At 37.4% G+C, this 19,988-nt stretch overlaps 1 protein-coding gene across 2 annotated transcripts; it reads left to right on the forward strand.

Annotated features, from left to right (window-relative positions):
- The first annotated feature begins 8,706 nt into the window (after positions 1–8,706).
- LOC104234544 (inactive leucine-rich repeat receptor-like protein kinase CORYNE) lies at positions 8,707–10,562 on the forward strand. 2 transcript variants are annotated; one of them, XM_009788117.2, is made up of 2 exons: positions 8,707–9,812; positions 9,996–10,562. In XM_009788117.2, the coding sequence occupies exons 1-2, from the start codon at positions 9,019–9,021 to the stop codon at positions 10,294–10,296; spliced, it is 1,095 nt and encodes a 364-aa protein (XP_009786419.1). In that variant the 5' UTR covers positions 8,707–9,018; the 3' UTR covers positions 10,297–10,562. The 2 variants fall into 2 exon arrangements, with proteins under 2 accessions (XP_009786419.1, XP_009786420.1); XM_009788118.2 differs by having other exon boundaries at positions 8,882–9,812; positions 9,999–10,562.
- The last annotated feature ends 9,426 nt before the right edge of the window (positions 10,563–19,988 follow it).

Here is a 19,988-nt window from a genome sequence, read left to right on the forward strand (position 1 = left end):
GTTTAAAATTTAGAAAATTGGAGCCTCGAGTCAGGTATGTGATCGCATTTGCGATCGCAAAGTGGAAATGCGGCCTGCATAATGGACCGCAAAAGTGTTCCCAAAATCTGAACATTTTGTCTGGGTATGCGGCAGAAATGCGGTCCGCATGCCCGTTCTGCGGTCACATAATACACCGCAGAACTGCTCCTTACAATACGCTTCATGGCCCAGGACGTCATGGTCTGAGGATGTCATCCTAACCATCCAAAGACAATATTTCATGGTCCGATAGGAACTTGCATCATGTTTAAATTTCCACACAACACATTGTTCATTTGCAGGTAAACCGGCGAGCAACGGCCATCTCAGCAGGAGCAATCCTTCTCCAATTCCCGCAGCCCTATTAGACTTTAACCATCCATCCTAACCAAAATATCGTGTCCGTCTTGGAAAATCTCCATCGGCATATTTCGCCGATGGATCCTGGACTACATATGGCCTGATTCCTGTAATACTAGGGATATGTAGGTAGATCAGGAGCTAGAGCTCGGTCAAATTCTTCAAACCATTCCATTCGGTCAGAATTGGTCATCATATCTTTACCCTATAACTCTTTCATCCTTCCCGAGTAAAGAGGGGCAGCTGTTGATACCCAATTTTTTCCTGTATATTTTTATATACAAAATACTTTCAAAATAGCATACGTATGCATATATAAGCATGTACAAGTATTTTATTATTTTCCAATTTTAAAAGATTTTTAAATCAATTTATCGCCTTATTTTATCAGAAAAAAACCAATAATTATTTCCCAAATTATCATTTTTGGTAACTCCTTTATTGAATTCTCATATTTATACCAAAATATAGCTAATGTAATTTTTGCACATTTTTTACAGATTTATTTAGCTTTTTAAAGTTAAATTGCATATAATTGCAATTTTAGCCTATTTTAAGATTTAATTGTGTTTATAATTACAAATTTGATTCCAGTATTTTCAATTTAATAATTACATATTATTAATTGATTTAGTACCTTTAATTTATTTCCAAAAATTATTTTACTATTTTTATAAAATAAATAAGGGAAAAATGGCTGTAGATGTTAGAATCAGGCTCAAACCACCATGGTACGTCGGAGTAAAGCCGGATATGGCCGTGGAACCTTGAATCGACAGAGGTCTGGGTGCAAACCTTCGAGGTCAAGCCTCGAATCTTCACAATGACACTACAGTCTTCCTTCATGCTTGATTATGTGATTTGATTGAACTTAGGGTTTATTTCAAAACCCCTAACTCTTTTAGACCCATTCCTTGCTTTCATACAACTCTGACCTTTTGCTAAACTTTTCTATACTGGATTTCCTACTGATTTTACAATGACACTACAGTCTTCCTTCATGCTTAACATGTTTGTATGCTCCTTATATATGATAGACTTCCCTTTAAAATAGCTTCTGAATTTGCGATTAGTTCCTACTTCCCTCTAAATATGGGTCTAATTGATTCCCTTTCCATTGTTTGCTAATTTCCCTTAAGTTAAAAACCTTTCCCATCTTTTGACTCGGTTCATTCATACAAAATCTCAAACCCTTTTGATTTACTGGTTGTTAATTGATCTTCTTACCTTATTTGCACAAACCGTGTATTTCAAAAACCCTTTCCTTAAATAACTTTTATGTATTCACCCCTAATTGCCTACTTTGCACAAAGTGTTTGATTAATTTCTTTCCTTAATTGGTTTATACCCGTTTGAATCTGAATACCTTAACTAAAGGGAGTCTTGTGTAATTGATTGACAATCAGCTCTTCAATTTTTTCTTACCTTATTTCTACTTGGTTTTTACACTATAAAAGGGCACGACCTTTCTTCACGCAGTAGACGACACAATTCACAATCTCTTTTGAACTCTTACTCACATAATAGAACTCTCTCTTCTTATCTGCACTGAGGTTTTTACCAGACTACTGCATTTTCTCTACTTGTTTCTTTGAAACTGGTATGTCTTAATTTAAAATTTCAGCATCCCCACAATGTGTTTACTTACAGCTTTCTGCATCTATGTCTACTTTACTACTTCTGCAGAGTTAAATACTTAAACTAGCATGTTGATTCCCTTTTGCTTGTTTCTGCTATGAATCCCTATTCCCTATTTCCCTTTATGTGCTTTGAGTTACAGTTTAAGACATGACAATATACAATTTATTGTCTATGGATTGAACTTGATCCCATAGGGGATCCTAACCTCTAAACAATGTGTTCCAGTAGGATTATAGGTGTGCCAGCATCTCCCATTGTTGGGTTATGCCCACTAGCCTGCTTTTTACCTCTTGCAACTCCTTATTCCCTATATCCCCATGTGTGTTGTTTCCTTTTCCCTTCCCCCTTTCAGAATTCTGCACTTACACTCTCTCTTAGTTCCTAAGTTCTGCTCCCCCCCCTCTTGTAAGCCTTGCCTTGGGACCTTAAGTTCCCTCTGAACTTGGACACCTGAGGGCTGGCCCTTCCACACTGCACTTTGACTTAATATGGTGATACATTTGGGTGTAAGCACTGCCCGGAGTTCTTATGAAAATCTTAGGGAACTCTGACACACCCAAGTGGGATAAAGGCTTTGAAACATGATCTTTGGAGTTGGTTTACTTCATACTTCAGACAGGAAGTCTGAATCAGGCTCTCCTTGGTTGTAATTTTCAATTTCTGATGTATTTTTCTTTATTTTATTTGGACTGTAATAACTTGTAATAACTTTTGGAGATGGTTAGTGAAAAGGGAAGGTAATCATGCATGTAAAAGGAGTAGATATCCTGCTCATAGGGAATTTCTGATTTCTGCATATCACATAGATATCCTGCCTATAGGAATTCTGATGTAGATACTACGCCTATAAGGAATTCTGCACCCATATAGATATCCTGCCTATAGGTTTCTGATTTTTGCATATCACATAGATATCCTGCCTATAGGAATTCTGCATTTTCATATGTAGATACTATGCCTATAAGGAATTCTACACCCATATAGATATCCTTCCTATAGGTTTCTAAAATTCTGCATTCATATGGATATCCTGCCTATAGTTAAATTTCTGCATCTCTCATATAGATACCATGCTCATAGTTAACTGGAAATTCGAATCTTGCATATGCATCTGTCGCTAGGCAAACTTGTTTATAGGGCTTAAACAACTAACTGCATTTAAATATCATTTTCATAGGGCTTAAATGAAGTACAACATTTAGATGACATGCCTATAGGATTTCTGCACTCTTGCTATGTCTGTAAAAGTGTTTAAAATCAACAACGCCTAGAAAGCATGACTATAGGAATTAATAACCAAGTCTGAAGCGTCTCACTCGTCTACAAATCTAAAATCATTGTCTAACGTCTGCGGAATTTATTATCTTTTGTCAAAACTTATCTTTCCTGAATAACTGACAACCTTTTTCTAGAAGCAGTATACTTCATCTTTTCTGAAATCAGTAGATATCATGCCTATAGGTTTTCGTCTAACACTTAGGCAAGCCATAGGGCAGTTTATAAACTGAATCAGATTTTATTAACTACAACCAGCAGGCAGGCCTGATTCGGGCTTCTTATCTGAAATATGCAATAAATCAGTCTACCCCAACTGTTAAGTTTAATTAGACCCTAATCAGTACATGTAAGACATGTTAAACTATATGTTTTCTTTGATTTAAGGAGGTCTGTTTGAGCCCTTTTATCTGTTTATATGCTTCCCCAAACTTGTTATATGTGTTTTGTTTGTCGCCTTAGTATTTTACCTTTTGAAACCACAAATAAGCCCAATACCTCCTCCCTCTAGGATTAATAGTCCCAAGTGCCTCTGGGGCTGATAGGATAGGGGCAGGTAATAACATGCAATAAGTAAACGAGACCATTCTGCGCTTTAATGCCTTAACGGGGTGGGAAGGGTAGATATGGATATGATGACCACGCAATAACATCACGTGTATCCCCTCACTGAGGAGTGATTACTGGATGTTGTGTGGGGTGATCCATATTATTAATAAACCTAGGAAACCCCCCCCCCCTTTCCTTTGTTTTCTTTGTTTCTTTTAATTTTTTTTAAACCATTTCTTTTAATAAAATCAACTCTTTTAGTTCCTTTTTCTTACTTTTGTTTATTTGTAACCATTACGTGAAAATCCCCTCTTATTTGAAGCCTTTATTTGCCTATGTGTTATTTGCACTTAAGTCACAACAACAGTTTGGCCGGGAACCACACTGGTGGATCCTGAGGGGTGCCTAACACCTTCCCTTGGGATAATTTCAAGCCCTTACCCAATCTATGGTTACTCAAAACAAACCCATCCTAGTGTCCTAATGCACTTTAATCATTAGGTGGTGACTCTTCAATTCAAACCCATTTCCCGAAAAGGAATGAGTTGTCCTCCCAAATGTCATAAACCTAATTTTTACAAGAAAAAGGGGGGACGACACAAGGTCAGGATCATTCTAGAGGCTTCGTACAGCTCAGTCCAGGCAAAAGAGTTATGACGACCGTAAGGTTCGTAATATGGCATTCATTGTCGGCGAACGGGTGTTGCTTCAGGTGTCGCCTATGAAGGGCGTGATGAGATTTGGGAAGAGGAGAAAGCTTAGCCCTAGATTCATTGGCACGTTTAAGATTCTTGATCGAGTGGGAGAGGTGGCTTACAGACTTGGGTAGCCGCCGAGTTTATCAGTCGTGCATCCAGTGTTTCATGTGTCCATGCTTCAGAAGTATCATGGCGATCCATTCCACGTGTTAGACTTTAGCACTGTCCAGTTGGACAAGGACTTGTACTATGAGGAGGAGACGGTAGCCGTTCTAGACCGGCAGGTTCGTCAGTTGAGATCGAAGAGTTTCCCTTCTGTTCGTGTTCAGTGGAGAGGTCAGCCTGTTGAGGCAGCGACCTGGGAGTCCAAGTTTGATATGCGGAGTCGATATCCCCATAGTTTCTCCGACTCAGGTACTTCTTTTCTATGTTCGTTCGAGGATGAACGGTTGTTTTAGAGGTACAGAATGTGATGACCCAAAAGGTCATCACTTGTTTTACAAGTCGATTTTGTGTATTGAGGCCTTAAAAACCTCTCTTTGTCTCACCTCAATTTACGTGCACAGTTTGGGCGCGTTTCTGGAAAGCTTTTATGTGATAACTAAGTAAAATAAGGAAATTGGCTTTTAAAATTGAATAAAGCTGACTTTGGTCAACTTTCTCGGTAAACGGACCTGGACCTGTGATCCGACGGTCTCGTAGTGTCCGTAGTAAAATATGGGACTTGGGCGTATGCCCGAAATCAAATTCCGATGTCCTAAGCTCGAGAAATAAATTTTTAAAGAAAATTATTTTCTGGAAATATAAAGGATTTTAGAAGTGAATTGATGCATTTTCTTGATGGTATCGGGCCCGTATCTTGGTTCCGGAGCCCAGTACAAGTTTGAAATAATAATTAAGATGAATCTGTAAAATTTGGTAAAGATCGGAGTTGGTTTGGTATAAAACCGACCTAGAGTTGAGAAAATAGTAATTTTGATGTTCTTGAGTGATTTCATGAATTTGAGGTTTAATTCATAGTTGTTGATGCTATTTTGATGATTTGATCGCATGAGCAAGTCCGTATGATGTTTTTGGACTTGCGTGCATGTTTGGTTTGGAGCCCCGAGGGCTCGAGTGAGTTTTGGATAGGCCACAGAGTGAAATTAGACTTAGGAAAAAGTTGCTAGAATCTGATATTTTTCCCAGGCCTCTGATCTTGCAATTGCTAGATCAGGTTTTGTAATTGCGAAGTTCTCAGGCATGGGAATTGCGACCCAGGTGTCACAAATGCGAACCTAGCCTGGGCAGGCCTTGGTCGCAAATGCGACACTTCTATCGCAAATCCGATGTCGAAATGCGACGGTTCTCTCGCAAATGCGAAGGCAGCAGGTCCTAAAGGGGTTCGCAATTGCGAACCCTGGTCGCAATTGCGACATCTGCGACCAGTAAATTAGGACTTAGAGGCATTTTTCTTTATTTTTCAAACTCTCTCAAACCTTAAGCTCTCTTGGGCGATTTTCAAAAGAATAGTTCTTCTCCAAATCAATTGTAAGTTGTTTCTAATTCATTTTCTTTAATCTATAATATCTTTTCACATGATTTCAATTCAAAATCAATGGTTTTCACGGGGGAAATTGAGTGTTTGGGTAGAACTTAGGATTTTCAATTTTTGGGGATTTGGACCTCGATTTGAGGTCCGGTTTCAAAACAAATTTGATATTTGAGTTCTTGGGTGAATGGGTAATCAGGTTTTGGTTTGAACCTCGGGTTATGACCATGTAGGCCCGGGGTTGATTTTTGACTTTTTGGGGAAATAATTGAAAAACCTATTTTCATGCATTAGAATTGATTCATTTAGCATTTATTGATATCGTTAAGTAAATTGTGGCTAGATACAAGCGAATTGATGGTGTAAACCAGAGGTAAAGCGATAGGTGAGGTTTGAATTGTGTTCGTGGCATTGAGGTAAGTGTTTGGTCTAACCTTTGCTTGAGGGATTAAGAGTTGTGTCTTATTTGCTATGTATTAATTGTTGAGTACGACGTATAGTCATGGTGACGAGTATCTATACGTTGGTGTCAAGCATGCCCGTGAGTCTTATACTATGATTAATGTGACTCTGTTTCGTATTGTTCATGCTTTATATCATGAATTCTATTGTTGAACAAGGCTTGTGGAAGTATTATTGGTAATTGAACATTGTAGAGCGTTGAGAATTGAGTTGTGAAGTAAATGTGAAAAAGAGAAGAGGTTTATTTTATTGTCTCCCTTGCCAGGATGTTATTGCTTTTGGTATTATCTCCCTTGCCGGGATGTTATTATTCATGATATTGTTTTCCTTGCCGGGATATTGTTGTTATGCTATTGTTCCCTTGCCAGGATTTTATTGTGATATTATTGATTCCCTTGCCCAAATTACTTTGTGATTATTGCTTGGGTGACGAAGAGTGTAAAGCATGAATGGTGATGTCGTGCATGATTTTGAGAGTGTTAATGCACGAAGGGTGATGCCGTGCCAATATTGTAAGGTAAAAGAACGAAGGGTGATGTCGTGCCGCAGGATGTACAATGTCGTGAAATGATATGAGTGATAATGTACGAAGGATAATTCTGTGCCATGATTATGTGAGGTAAAAACACGAAGGGTGATGCCGTGCCGATTATATTGATTCTTATGGTGAGGATGAGAGTAAAAGCACGAAGGGTGATGTCGTGCACTTGTCTTTGATTTCTGATTCTTTCTGATAATTGAATTATGGTGTTCTTTAAATTTATCTGTTGGTTTTCTGTTGTCACTTGTTGTTCCCCGCAGCATGTTTCCATCTCCTATCCTTAACAGTAAATTTCTGCCTTTACTTTTCCACTATATATGATTTAACTGCACAGGTCTATTTGGTAGTCTTGTCCTAGCCTTGTCACTACTTCCCCGAGGTTAGGCTAGGCACTTACCAGCACATGGGGTCGGTTGTGCTGATACTGCACTTTGCACTGTGTGCAGATCCCAGTGTTGCAGCTTTTGGACCACAGTGAGGTCACTGCCTTCAGTCCATCAGGTGACCCGAGGTAGTCCTGCAGGCGTCCGCAAGCCTTGGCGTCTCCTTCTATCTTTTCATACTGTTTCTTTTATGTATTTCCGAAACAACTTTGTATTTATCTTTCGAACCCCTATTTGTAGTATTCCTAGACAGTCTGTGAGATTGTGATACATGTTCTGGGTAGCTTTTATTTATGGATTTGTATCGGTATTAATATTAAATTATTACATTTCATTCTTCCGCTTTATTATTTCCGCTGTTTATATAATGTTAATTTACAACTGCTAGAGGATTAAAAATGGAAAAGGTAAATAATTGTAATGATTGGCTTGCTTAGCTTTCACTAGTAGGCGCTATCACAACTCCCGATGATGGGAAATCCGGATCTAGACAATAATGTTATCGGGAATATCATAAGAATGGGCCTTGAGATAATATAAAGATGCTCCAACTAATGTAATGAAAGTTTCTAAAAATAAGACAATTGGAAATAAAAAATACTGGAAAACTTAGTGGGACGGGTGAACGCGGATGTGAGTACGAAGCGGGAGAACGCGAGTGGAAATGCTATGCGGACCGAATGGGGCGGGTTAAAATTTTGCAGGTTAAGACAGAACTCGACCCGTACCTATCCCGCCGCCCCATTTGCCATCTCTATTTGAAATATGAGGATTCCCTATAAGTTGTAGCAAATTGTTGGTTTCTTTAGTGGACGAAAAAAAGAAGTCAATTTATTCACTAATAATCTTGTTGGTCATTTATGCAAAGATGTTATTTGGAATTTGGACTTTGAAAATGATTCGATTCTTCTTCAACGTGAAGATTTCGTGACATCAGTCTGCCACTCCTATCCACGCCTTACTGGTACATTTTCCCTGTTCACTTTTATTCATTACTCCCTCTATTTCAATTTATCTAAACTTATTTGACTTGACACAGAGTTTAAGAAAAGATAAAAAAATTTGAACTTGTAGTGTACAATGAGATATATATATTTTGTGTGGCTATATATTATTGCATAAAGTTAAATTGATTCCAAATAAGGAAAGAGATCATTTTTTTTGGTACGGACCAAAAAGAAAATACGTTCACATAAATTAAAGTGGAGGGAGTATTTTTTATTTAAAAAACTTGGTCATTTCAGCAAAGTTAGAGGGCAATGCATTTTTCTTCAGAAAGAGAAAAAAAGAAGAAACTGGTCTGCCATTGTTCTCTCGCCATTTTCACTGGCAACATTCAGAGTCAGTTGAATGTTTCTTAGTGCTTGCTATTTGGAACCCTAAAAGTTATTTCCCACACTGCTTTAATTCTTTGTTATCTGCGCAGTCATAATCTCTTTCTGAGGTCCTTCTTCCTGTGCTAGTGAGAGGGAAAAGAAAGTCTTTTTTGGGTGCTTAAATTCCAGCATACCAAATTCTAATTAATTTCTCTCTACCTTGACATCATAAATTTTTTCCATGGGGAAGACAAAGCTTATCTACTATTCAGGTTTCAAAGTGGGGTTTTTGTGGGTGCAGCTGAGGTGTGTAGAGTGCCAAAGAAGGATGATAATCTCCACAGCCCCACCTCAGTCTCAAAGGGTTTTTCTGAGTATTCTGTTTGGGATGTTAACTGGATTGATTTGTGCACTTCTCTTTGCTTGGCTTGTTCGGAGCTTTGTTCGTTACATAAACAAACCCCCAATTCTCAAAGGCCCTGTTGCATTCTCTCCTAAAATTCCAGCCAAGACTCTGCAATCAGCTCTAATTGCTAATGACACACAGTTGCTTGGGTCAAGTAGATACTACAGGACTGTTCTTGACAATGGGCTTACTGTTGCAGTCAAGAGGCTGGAATCCTTTGAGTTACAGAGCAAGTCTTTGAAGAGAAGAATACAGCAGGAAGTTGAAGTGATTGCTAGTTTGAGGCACAGAAACTTGATGAGTTTAAGGGCTTACATCCGGGAATCGAATAGGATTTTTTTAGTCTATGATTATGTGCCTAATGGGAGTCTTGAAGATGCAATGAACAAAGTTAGGGAAAATCAGCTGCAGCTTAGCTGGGAAGTAAGACTCCGAATTGCTGTTGGGATTGTCAAGGGTCTTCAGTATCTTCACTTTTCTTGTAACCCTAGAATCCTGCATCGCAATCTGAAGCCCACAAATGTAATGTTGGATGCTGAGTTTGAGCCTAGGTTAGCAGATTGCGGTTTGGCCAAAATTGTGAATCTCCCAGTTGCACCATCAAGCTATGCTCCTCCTGAGAGCTGCAGGTATCCAATTATTGACATTAGACTTGATTAAACTTGACAGTGTAGAGTGGCTTCAATTCTGTGATTTTATAGTTGCAAGGACTAAGTGTCTAATTTCTCTTCTGTTTGACACAATAGGTTAATCGGTAACAGTATAATTTTTCTTTGTCTAATATTTTATTGAACCTATACTTTGTTGTGCAGCAGGTATACTGATAAGAGTGATGTATTCAGCTTTGGAGTCATATTGGGTGTTCTATTAACTGGAAGGTACCCAACGGATCCCTTCTTCGGGGATACAAGTTTAGGGCAATGGCTTCAGCGTTTGCAGGAAGCAGGCGATTCTCGAGAAGCATTAGATCAGAGTATTCTCGGGGAAGAGATTGAGGAAGATGAGATGCTAATGGCCGTTAAAATAGCAGTGGTATGCTTATCAGACATGCCTGCTGATCGCCCTTCCAGTGATGAGCTCGTTTCCATGCTCACCCAATTAAATAGCTTTTGATTAATTAGCTAAACATACAAGTTAATCAAGCTGTTGCTGTTGCTGTTGCTCGCTATTTTTTTGGATCCAAATATTTCAAAGTTGTTCTTTTGGCTTTCAGCTGAAACTTCTGAAAGCACTTGAAATTATCAGTAATTAATTGACCTTGCTGTATGTAGATTGAGTAATCTTGTTAATCAAGTGCTGTTATGTAACATACTTGCGCACTGATAATAGTATGTGTACGTTGGAGACATTTGCATTGATATTCTTTTAACCTTTTTTAATGATGGGTGTTTTTGTGGGGGTTGCTCTGGTTGTCCTTTTGCAAGACAGCTTTTGTTTATAAATCTCGACTTCTTCGGGGCTTGGAAAAGCAAGTCTGTTTTTGGTATTTCAAACTCGCTCAAAACTTTTACATGTTAGTATACTATATTTGTAAAATAATTCCAAAGAAAGGAAAATAATGTATAAACTGAAATATAGAACAAACATAATTTAATCCGAATCCATTGAATTTACAGTGTTTTTTAAGGAACTTAATCTCCTTCTAGTACCCGAGGTTATGGATTATTTCCTTCCATGATAGAACAGATTATACACTGGTGTAACGGTACTTCAAACTCCAGTGTTTCAATGAACACAATGATCGGTAGCAAATCACACTTTCTGTTGCTTTTTTTTGTAGTTAAAACAATGCAGAAGAAAGAAGGAGATTTCAGAATTTTCGTAAGGAAAATTTGAGGGAATGGTCTGTTATTTATAACCAATAGTTTGAGTTTAGATAAAGAGGTGCAACTTTTCAGAGTGACTGTTGTGACTTTTTGCGTCATTATGTAAATGGCACTTACACAAAAAAATAATAGGGGAAATCAAAATGCGAAGGAAAATTAATTTACCGTAACTGTCAAATCTCCTTTTTACCCGAGGGGATCTAAGGGAGTTTTTCCAATTAAAGTGACATTAATCGAAATGAGATTATTTATTTAATTTCAGAGTCGCCACTTGGGATAATTTTATGGTGTCCCAAGTCATCGATTTATTTTAAATCTCAAATCGAGGAAAATTTGACTTCGTTTAAAGTCTGCAAAACCAGAAAAACTAGGTAAGGAATTCTGTTAACCCAGGAGAAGGTGTTAGACATTCCCGAATTTCATAGTTTTAGTACGAACGCTTAGCAATTTATACTTGTCTTATTTTATCTAATTACCCATTTTAGGACCTATGTTTATTTTACCTTTTACCGCTACTAATCGCTTGATAACCCGTATTTAAAGAATTGACTTAAGATGAGTTACGCGTACGTATACTCGTTCCAGTTTGGTGCATTAAGAATCACGTCACGCGTACATGTACACAATTCACAACACTTAGTTTATTTAAGAAAAAGCTTGGTCAAAGTCGCGCGAACGAGTACTTTGGATTTATTTTAAAAAATCACAATCACGTCACGCGAACATGTACGCAATCATGATAGTAGTTTAAAAACAACGCCTAAAAGTATTTCTACGAGTATTTGATTAAGGCGTTTTATTTACTAAGAATGTTTGACCACGGTCATGCGAGCATGTACCTTGGTTTGTCTTTGGCATCACAACTATGTCACGCGTAAATGTACATAGTTGTAATAGTTAGTTCGATTTAAAATGCACCTAAGGTTATGATTATGTCTCAAAGCTAAGTACCCTATGTCTTGTGATTAAGTGTAAAGGTCTAATACTATGTGAAATATTTATTTTGAATTAATTGGGCAGCTCATATATCAGCTGCCCAATGAATCTATAATTAAGAGGCTTCAAACCTGATAAAGATTGAGTCCAAATGAACTCTGGCCCAATACATACATTATCAATTATTTGGGCCAGCTAACTGAACTTAATTCTAAAAGGATTTGGGCCTAACGATGACTGAGTCCAAATGACTGTGGCCCAATGCACATTTTATGAACTAAATGAAATTAAACCAGGATAATTTGGGCATAGGAATGATGAGTCCAAATGACTCTGGCCCAATACATATTTGTTTAAACGAATTTGACATTGAAATTTCATGGTTTATTTATGTAATGCCAATTATAGAATCTGACTTGTGTTTGAAAATATGATGCTAAGAGATATGAGAAATAAACAACACAAATCATTTATTCGAAATCAGGCCCAATTTGATAAATTTCAAAGATTTCCTAAGTATTTTTATTTCTTATGTTAACACCATGTTAAAATATAAGGTTAAAAATCATATTGTGTATCTAAAACTTTTAGAGAATAAAATATCTTTAACCAAACTATCAACTCAATTTATTAGCATAAAATCTAAAAATACAATTGCATGGACCCAATTAGTTTGGGCCTGAAAATGTACCAAGTCTATCCAATTTGCTCAGAAAACTCAGTTTTTCATAATCGGAAAATTCCAAAACTACCAAATTGGAATTACTGTATTTAACTGCTTTAAACAATATAGTAAAGTTACTAAAATATTAAACTAGCACGTTATACAAGAGAAAATATAGAAATAACTAAATTATTACAACTTATTAACTAAACGATGAGTTTAATTCCTTATACATGTTGATGACAAATATACATATTACAATTCCTAATAAATTTCTTTCAAGATGTTGTTTTTAACATCTATTTTTGTAGACAAATACATGGATCTTAAGAATATAGTCCTTCTATCATGAACAAATGCATGAAGTTCAAACAGATTTTGAGCATCCTTCAGAATACTTTAAACATAAAATTAGCAAAACTTAAGTAGAGTAACTTGTATAGATAAGCAACTTTATACAGATTTGCAAATAACTTCAGCTAAACAAATTTCAATCAATATTGGTCATGCAATAACTCATATCCAAAACTACATTCAAACAAACAAAAACTTGACAAACACTGAATAACAGTCATGATACTGAAATTTGGTAGAATAACAAAATTTTTAAACCAAACTGAAATTTATATTATCATGAGTAGTACCTTAGTAGCAACAAGAAACCAAAATAAGATAGAAAATAAGTCTCTGAAAAATCTGAGCAAAAGCACCAGTAAGAAATACCAAACAGGAAACTAAAACAGCTTCAAATTCAAACTCAGAAACCCTAGCAAAAGTATGAAACCAGTAAGATTTCTTTTCTAAAAGTGAAGGAAAGAGACTCAAAAGCAGTGCATTATCAGTGTATTTTCAGAGAATTTTCTGTATGTGTGTATATCTCCAGGTGTATGTGTATTCAGATGTATATAAAATCTGTGTGTTCAGATCTCTAAAATGTGTGTCTATATAATGAAGAAAAAAGTGTTTATATAGAGTAAGAGAGTGAAAGGGATAAGGGTTAGGGTACAAAAAAAAAAAAAAATTTGCCGGCATCCCTAAAATCAAGGAAAAGACATCTTTTCCTCAGCACAAATGGATAGTTGTCCAATTTCTAGTATCCTCTTATCTCAAAAAATGGACAACTGTCCAATTTCTGAATTTGGGATCTTATCCCTATCCTTCCTACTCGGCATTGGTACAATTGTTCCTATTCTAGAAGTTTCTAGCAATTTCTGAAAAATTTCAGAATTAAGGTTTCCAAAATTGACCCTTAAGGGTCTTGGAATTGCCTCAGAACCAGATTGGTTCTAGGCCTAAGTCAGGTCACTCTTGGTCTGAGGACTTTGGGCTCTTAAACTTTCAACAAAGCTAGGTGATCACACCCAACTATGCCTTATAAAAAGGACAATGCGGACGTTACAAATATAACCCGAGTATTATGCCCAGGGTCGAATCCACAGAGAGTTAACCTATCAATCACTATCTTTAGAACTACTAAGCTCTTGAGAATCAATTTCCCAAACTTTTGAATCACAGTTGAAGGTTAATAACAAGTTGTAAACTAAAATGCTAAGGTTGTATACAATGATAAGAAAATGCTAAGGTAATGACTTCCCCTATTGATGGAATCCCTTCTGTTTATGCTTCATATAAATTGACCAACATACCACTATCAATCATGAACACTTTTCTTACCGTAAATATCTTCCGAGTAATCACAGTAATATATTATTGCACTCTCCCGAGATACACTAGCTAGCTTTAATTAACACAGTTCACTTAAGATTGCACCCAAGGCTTCGTTATCCCTAATCCTGCCTGTAAACCCGCAGTTATAGATCCCTCTTATACTTTGGGAGTGGTGTTGCTCAACAATAACCTAAATATGCACTCTCTCCTGAGTTATGCACACTAAATAGGCACAGTTAATTGAGGATCTTATCAATTAACTACAACATACGCAAAGTTGAACAAATAAAGATTGAGACTAGCAATTTGTATTAGCATAAACAAGAAGTTCATCCCCAAATAGGTTCCATCAAAACCTTAGACAAAGGATTTAGCTACTCATAACTATGGGTAAATAAACTAAAACAATATTCATCATAAAACTTGCAAGAAAAATAAAGAGAGGAAGAAACCAAGTTATTTTGGGTGATCTCTCACACTTGTTCTTCTTGCCAAAATACTCTCCAAAACAATACATGCCTCTCTTGGGCGGAGTCTAATATTTAATATAGGGTTTTGGGCTAAAAATCCCGTGTTTTGTACTTTAGTCCCTGAAGTTCTCTGCCTCCGCCGCGGTTCTGCCGCGGTCGCGGTCAAACCGCGGCCAAACTTGCTCTCTGATTCTCACTTTGTCTGCAGCCTTCTTCTACCGCGGTTCTGCCGCGGTCGCGGTGGAACCGCGGCAGTGCTCTTTCAGTTATGAAAAGGTGGATATTTAGGGTCTAATTATAGTTAAATTCAGCTCTTATCACTAGGGCCACTTCAGTGAGGCCCAAATCTTAACCAACTAGCCAATAAACAAAAATAAAAACAGTAATACTAAAAATAAACACAAACAATAACAACAACAACAACATAATAATAATAATAATAATAATAATACTAATAATAATACTAATAATAATAATGTTACACCCTATGTTTTCGTATGTTAGAGTATCCGTAAGTCAATTGATGTAAGCTCAGAAATGAGATCAACTTTGAAAGTACGTAAAGTAAGTTAATACTTTTATAATGGAGGTTACAAATCTTTATGATCATAAATAACGAGTATCAAAAGGGTTGGAAAGCTTAGGCGCTAAATGAATTAAAGAAAATAAGTTTCGTCGAATGTCGACAAGTTTGAAATGTTATAACCGATACTTTTGGGGTGAGACAAGGGTGATTAACATGATGATTAGGTTATGTTATGAGTTAGTTTAGTCGTATGATAGACGTGTGTTATGTTTTTAAGTCAAGCAAGTTGTGGAACAAAAGTTGGAAAAGGTCATCACAAGTTACATTCAAAAATGAGTTGAAACTTAGGTTAAATATAGCTGAGCTTTTCTCCCAACATACTTTGAATCAAGGGATGATCTACATATGAAATTTAAGATCTATGAGTCTAGTTTTCAATTCATTAAACCGTTTATCAATACGATCTTGGAGTATAGAGATATTCACATTTTCGCGAGACTGCGCAGCTAGTAGGTGACAAGTAGGAGCATCACCTACTTGCCAAAAAGAGAGGCCTCAACTAAGTCGGTCAAGAGGGGACTTTTAAGGGATTATAAACTAAGTTATTTCACCCATCATTCAGACCAATAAAACCTAATTTAACCCCTGCAACTCCTCCCCAACAATCCCACACAAACCCTAGGGTATTCCGGGTGTTACGACGCGATTCTAGTGCTGAAAAGTCCGGACAACTTGCTAGTTTCTCTTTCTCCTTCTTGTAGCCGTGTTGAGGAACTTATTTTTGATGAAAAAGGACCAGGTTTTGTGGGTTATACTCAGTACAAGTTAAGTTTATGCTTCTCCTTCCATTATCTATGCGTTTGCGAGTTGGAACTCGATCGTAAAGAATAGACCTAGCTAGTTTCGAAAGAATGGTATGTTGTTTGTTCTTGTGTAATGGTTGGCTGGTTGTAAACTTATTTTTAAGTGGAATACATGGCTGGTTTATTGGATAAGAGGTATAATGATGTACGTTTGGTTGTATTTCCCAATTTGAAAGAAAAGACAAGTAGAAATGTGTTTAAGTAAACTGAAAAATTATTTTTGGGTTGATGAACTTGTGGGAATATTTTTGGGCTGTTTCGTGTTGGTATTGGGTTGTCTCTTTTACTACTATTTTTATGGAGTTGAGAGGAGGAAGGTTGTGGAGAAACACCACATAATGGCAAGGTTGTTTGTTGGTCGTTCGTCGTAACATTTTCGGGTTGGTTGACACTATTATGGTTGTCGTGTTGTGTATGAAGTGATAGGGGTATGTTGGGCTGTTTGTGATTGGTTTTGACTAGTGTGAAGTCATATATATAGGGGAGGTTCTGTCCGTTTCATTGTAAAATAGGTTGTGGTCGATACATAATAGTTACGACGCTTAAACGATAACGAGAGTGTCATTTCTCTTATTGTAGACTAAGGAGCCGTGAAATTGCATAGCTTGAGGTTGGGAAAAATATACAAGGTAGGTTAAGACACTTACTTCTTTCTTTTGGCATGATCTAAAGTGACATGAACACAAACGGTATGCTAATTCATAACAGATCTACTCCTAGAAACTAAGGTTGTCCATGTTGTTCTTTCCTTATAAAGTTATTCTAAGCTAGTGTGTATGATACTTAAATCCCACTAAGGTTCATATTGATGGTTGGGATGTCCATAATGTTAATCGAAGGTGCAATGACCTTACATCACTCTGAAAGGGTTAGAACGTGATTCCATGAGTCGAGCATGCATTATATATACGTATCTATTTTACTCGACCGAGTCGCGCTATAGTCGGTCGGGTACGACACCTATTGTGCAACCACTGATCAGTTGGGTTTACCGAGCTCCACATGGCCGGGTACGATTCTACCGAGCCTTATGATGGCCGGGTATATTTTTACCGAGTCCTCTTTGAGGCAGGGTACGATATGATGATGATGATGCCCACGGAGGCGTATGTTTTTAAAAAGTTTATGTATATATATGTATTATGCATTTCATGTCAGTATCCCCTAGAGGCACTCAGATGTTACAGGTTGTATCTCTTCTATCTCTCTTTACATCACTGTTCTTGTTTATTGTTTCCTGCCTTACATACTCGGTACTTTATTCGTACTTTCATCCCTTTTGCCCGGGGATGCTGCGTGTCATGCCCGCAGGTCCCGATTGATAGGTTGACAGTCCTCCTAGTAGGCTATCAGCTCAACGAATGTGTAGGTGCACTCCACTTGCTCCGGAGTTGCCTAGTTGGTCAGTATGCTTTGGATATGTATTGATTGGTATGGCGGGGCCCTGTCCCGATCTTTATGATTTTATTTACTCTTAGAGGCTTGTAGACAGATGTCAGGTGTAGGGACACTTGTATGGCCTTGTCGGCCTATGTTTTGAGTTTACAAATGGTCATGTCGGCCTTATAGGCCCGTATGTCACATATATAAGTTTGTATATCATTTTGGGTCTTCATATGTTGAGTATTCCCTTATGTTTTATTCTTGTTATCTCATGACCGGTTTTCTGGCTCATTTACTCATGATAGTATGATAAGAAAGATATGTTACGTTGGTACTCGGTTGAGTAAAGCACCGGGTGCCCGTCGCGGCCCTCTGATTCGGGTTGTGACAAAAGTGGTATCAAAGCAGTTCTGTCCTAGGGATTCTACAAGCCGTGTCTAGTAGAGTTTTGTTTATGGGTGTGTAGTGCACCACACTTATAAGCAGGAGGCTACAGGACATTTAGGACTGTCACTCTTTCTTCTTATTCTAGATCGTGTGGTAGAGCTCTGTTGTAAGAATTCAAACTCCTAAATTCGACTTTAGTCGTAATACAACGATACCTACATTTAAAAAGATGGTTGGTAAAAGATTGTATGTGGCTGTGAAAGAGTTGAGTTAGAGGAGCTCGATTTTGCATGATGCATATGATGGGTAAATATAAGGTCTTCAGTAGATCATGTGTGTACTAAGAAGTGTAAGCTTCTCGATAAGGAGCCTTAAGGCAAAGAATATCTATCCACCCCTAGAGGCAATGAAAGATTCAAAAGATAGATACAAGCTTCAACAAGTAAAAGGAGCAAGATGGGAAGGGTACAAGGAACCTAGTTAATAAAGATTATCGGTATTTTCATCTCCGGCAGAAAGATATAAGCATTATAAGTTACCCTCAACAGTAACAGATGTATGTATAATTGACCATACCCATCTCATTTATACCCTACTGGGGGCTAACATGTGTAGATTAAGAAAATGACGAGATATCAGGATCCGGTTGGGGTTAGGGTAACCCATAATGGTGAATTGATTGTTTGTGTTAGTTGATAATTTCTGAAGCATAATGCAAATGTGCTAATAAATCTCCTTGTGAGATACCCAGATGGCGCACTCTAAAATAGTACAGCTAGATATGAGTACTATAAAGATAGCCACTGGAAGCCTTGAAGGGATAAATATTACCTTAGAATGGCTCGTGTCCCTATGAGAGAGAATTTTAGGCATCCCGAAGAGCCAGTGAGATGAAGCAAGGGGAGCTAAAAGCAAAAGAATGTCTTGTTGATGTTTTCAGAATAAAGTGATAGACATAAATGTTAGTAGGAAAATAAGAATAGAGTTAATGAAGAATTATGAGTAAGATGTCCACATGGATGACAATGGTGGGAAAAAATATGATGATGAAAATGACAGAATTATAGAGTCTATAGTTAAGTGAAGGAAAAAGATGAGAGGTGACAGGCCTTGAAACAATAAAGGAGTATAGGCCATAAAGTCATATCTTCTTTTCGAGAAATAAGTTCGCAACTCTAACGTGATTACCAATAGGAAAAGATATACCCCCAGAGTAGTAGAAATCAGTATGGGCTGGTAAACAAGATAAACTAAACGTGAACTAGGGACTAAATGATATGATAATAGTCGGCATCATGAGAATTTCAGAGGTTGCGTTCCGGTGATAATAGAATGGATGACAAAAGAATGCCCTTTAATGGTCATTGAGGAAGTCGCTTCCCTAAAACAAGCAATATGAGCAAAGTTAAGCTTAAGGGACTATGTGCGCCAGTTACACTAAGTGTCATCCTCACGAGCAAGGAATTTTATTATACTTGGTACAAAAAGCATTACCACAAGGCGAGTAAGGGTAATCGATGATGTGAAAAGACGTCAAATATATAGAGGTAAAATATCTATAGGTAGATCGTCGTAGCTCCAGCTCTTAGTACTCCCCTAAAGGGGGAATATGGAGTGATGTGGCATGAAGTCAGAATTTAGTGGTTCTACTAATCATGGAGTGGTAGAAGAATAATGCGGTAATGTGAAAAAGGGATGAGATTGTACTTATTCAAAGCCTACAGATATGTTACGATATTAGTGCATTATACAAACACGACATCAAGGAAAGGAAGTAAGGGTTTCTGCCCGAAATGTCATTGATAGATCAGAGGCTAGTGCAATAGGTAAGTTAAAACAAAGGAAGTAACCCAAGAAAGATTACGCGGAAAATTGATGCGAGGATAGGCCAACGAGTATTTGGGATTTGATTAAGGAAGAGCCCAGTTATGGCTAAACAGGAGGTTATAGACGAGTCAACAGATCATGCAAGATAAACGTAGTGAATCCTAATATAGTGAATTCAGTCTCGCAAATATGACGTCATAAACCTTGAGAAATGCTCAGATAGGAGTTGGGGTATTTAAAGGTATTGTATAAGTA

The sequence above is a fragment of the Nicotiana sylvestris genome, chromosome 8 (assembly GCF_000393655.2).
Source record: "Nicotiana sylvestris chromosome 8, ASM39365v2, whole genome shotgun sequence".
Taxonomy (NCBI): domain Eukaryota; kingdom Viridiplantae; phylum Streptophyta; class Magnoliopsida; order Solanales; family Solanaceae; genus Nicotiana; species Nicotiana sylvestris.

What these genes read in the sequence shown, in the direction of transcription:
- LOC104234544 (XM_009788117.2), top strand. Translation starts at nt 9,019, where the DNA reads ATGGGGAAGACAAAGCTTATCTACTATTCAGGTTTCAAAGTGGGGTTT. An exon ending in GCTCCTCCTGAGAGCTGCAG is followed by an intron (nt 9,813 to 9,995) that starts GTATCCAATTAT and finishes TTTGTTGTGCAG; the next exon opens with CAGGTATACTGATAAGAGTG.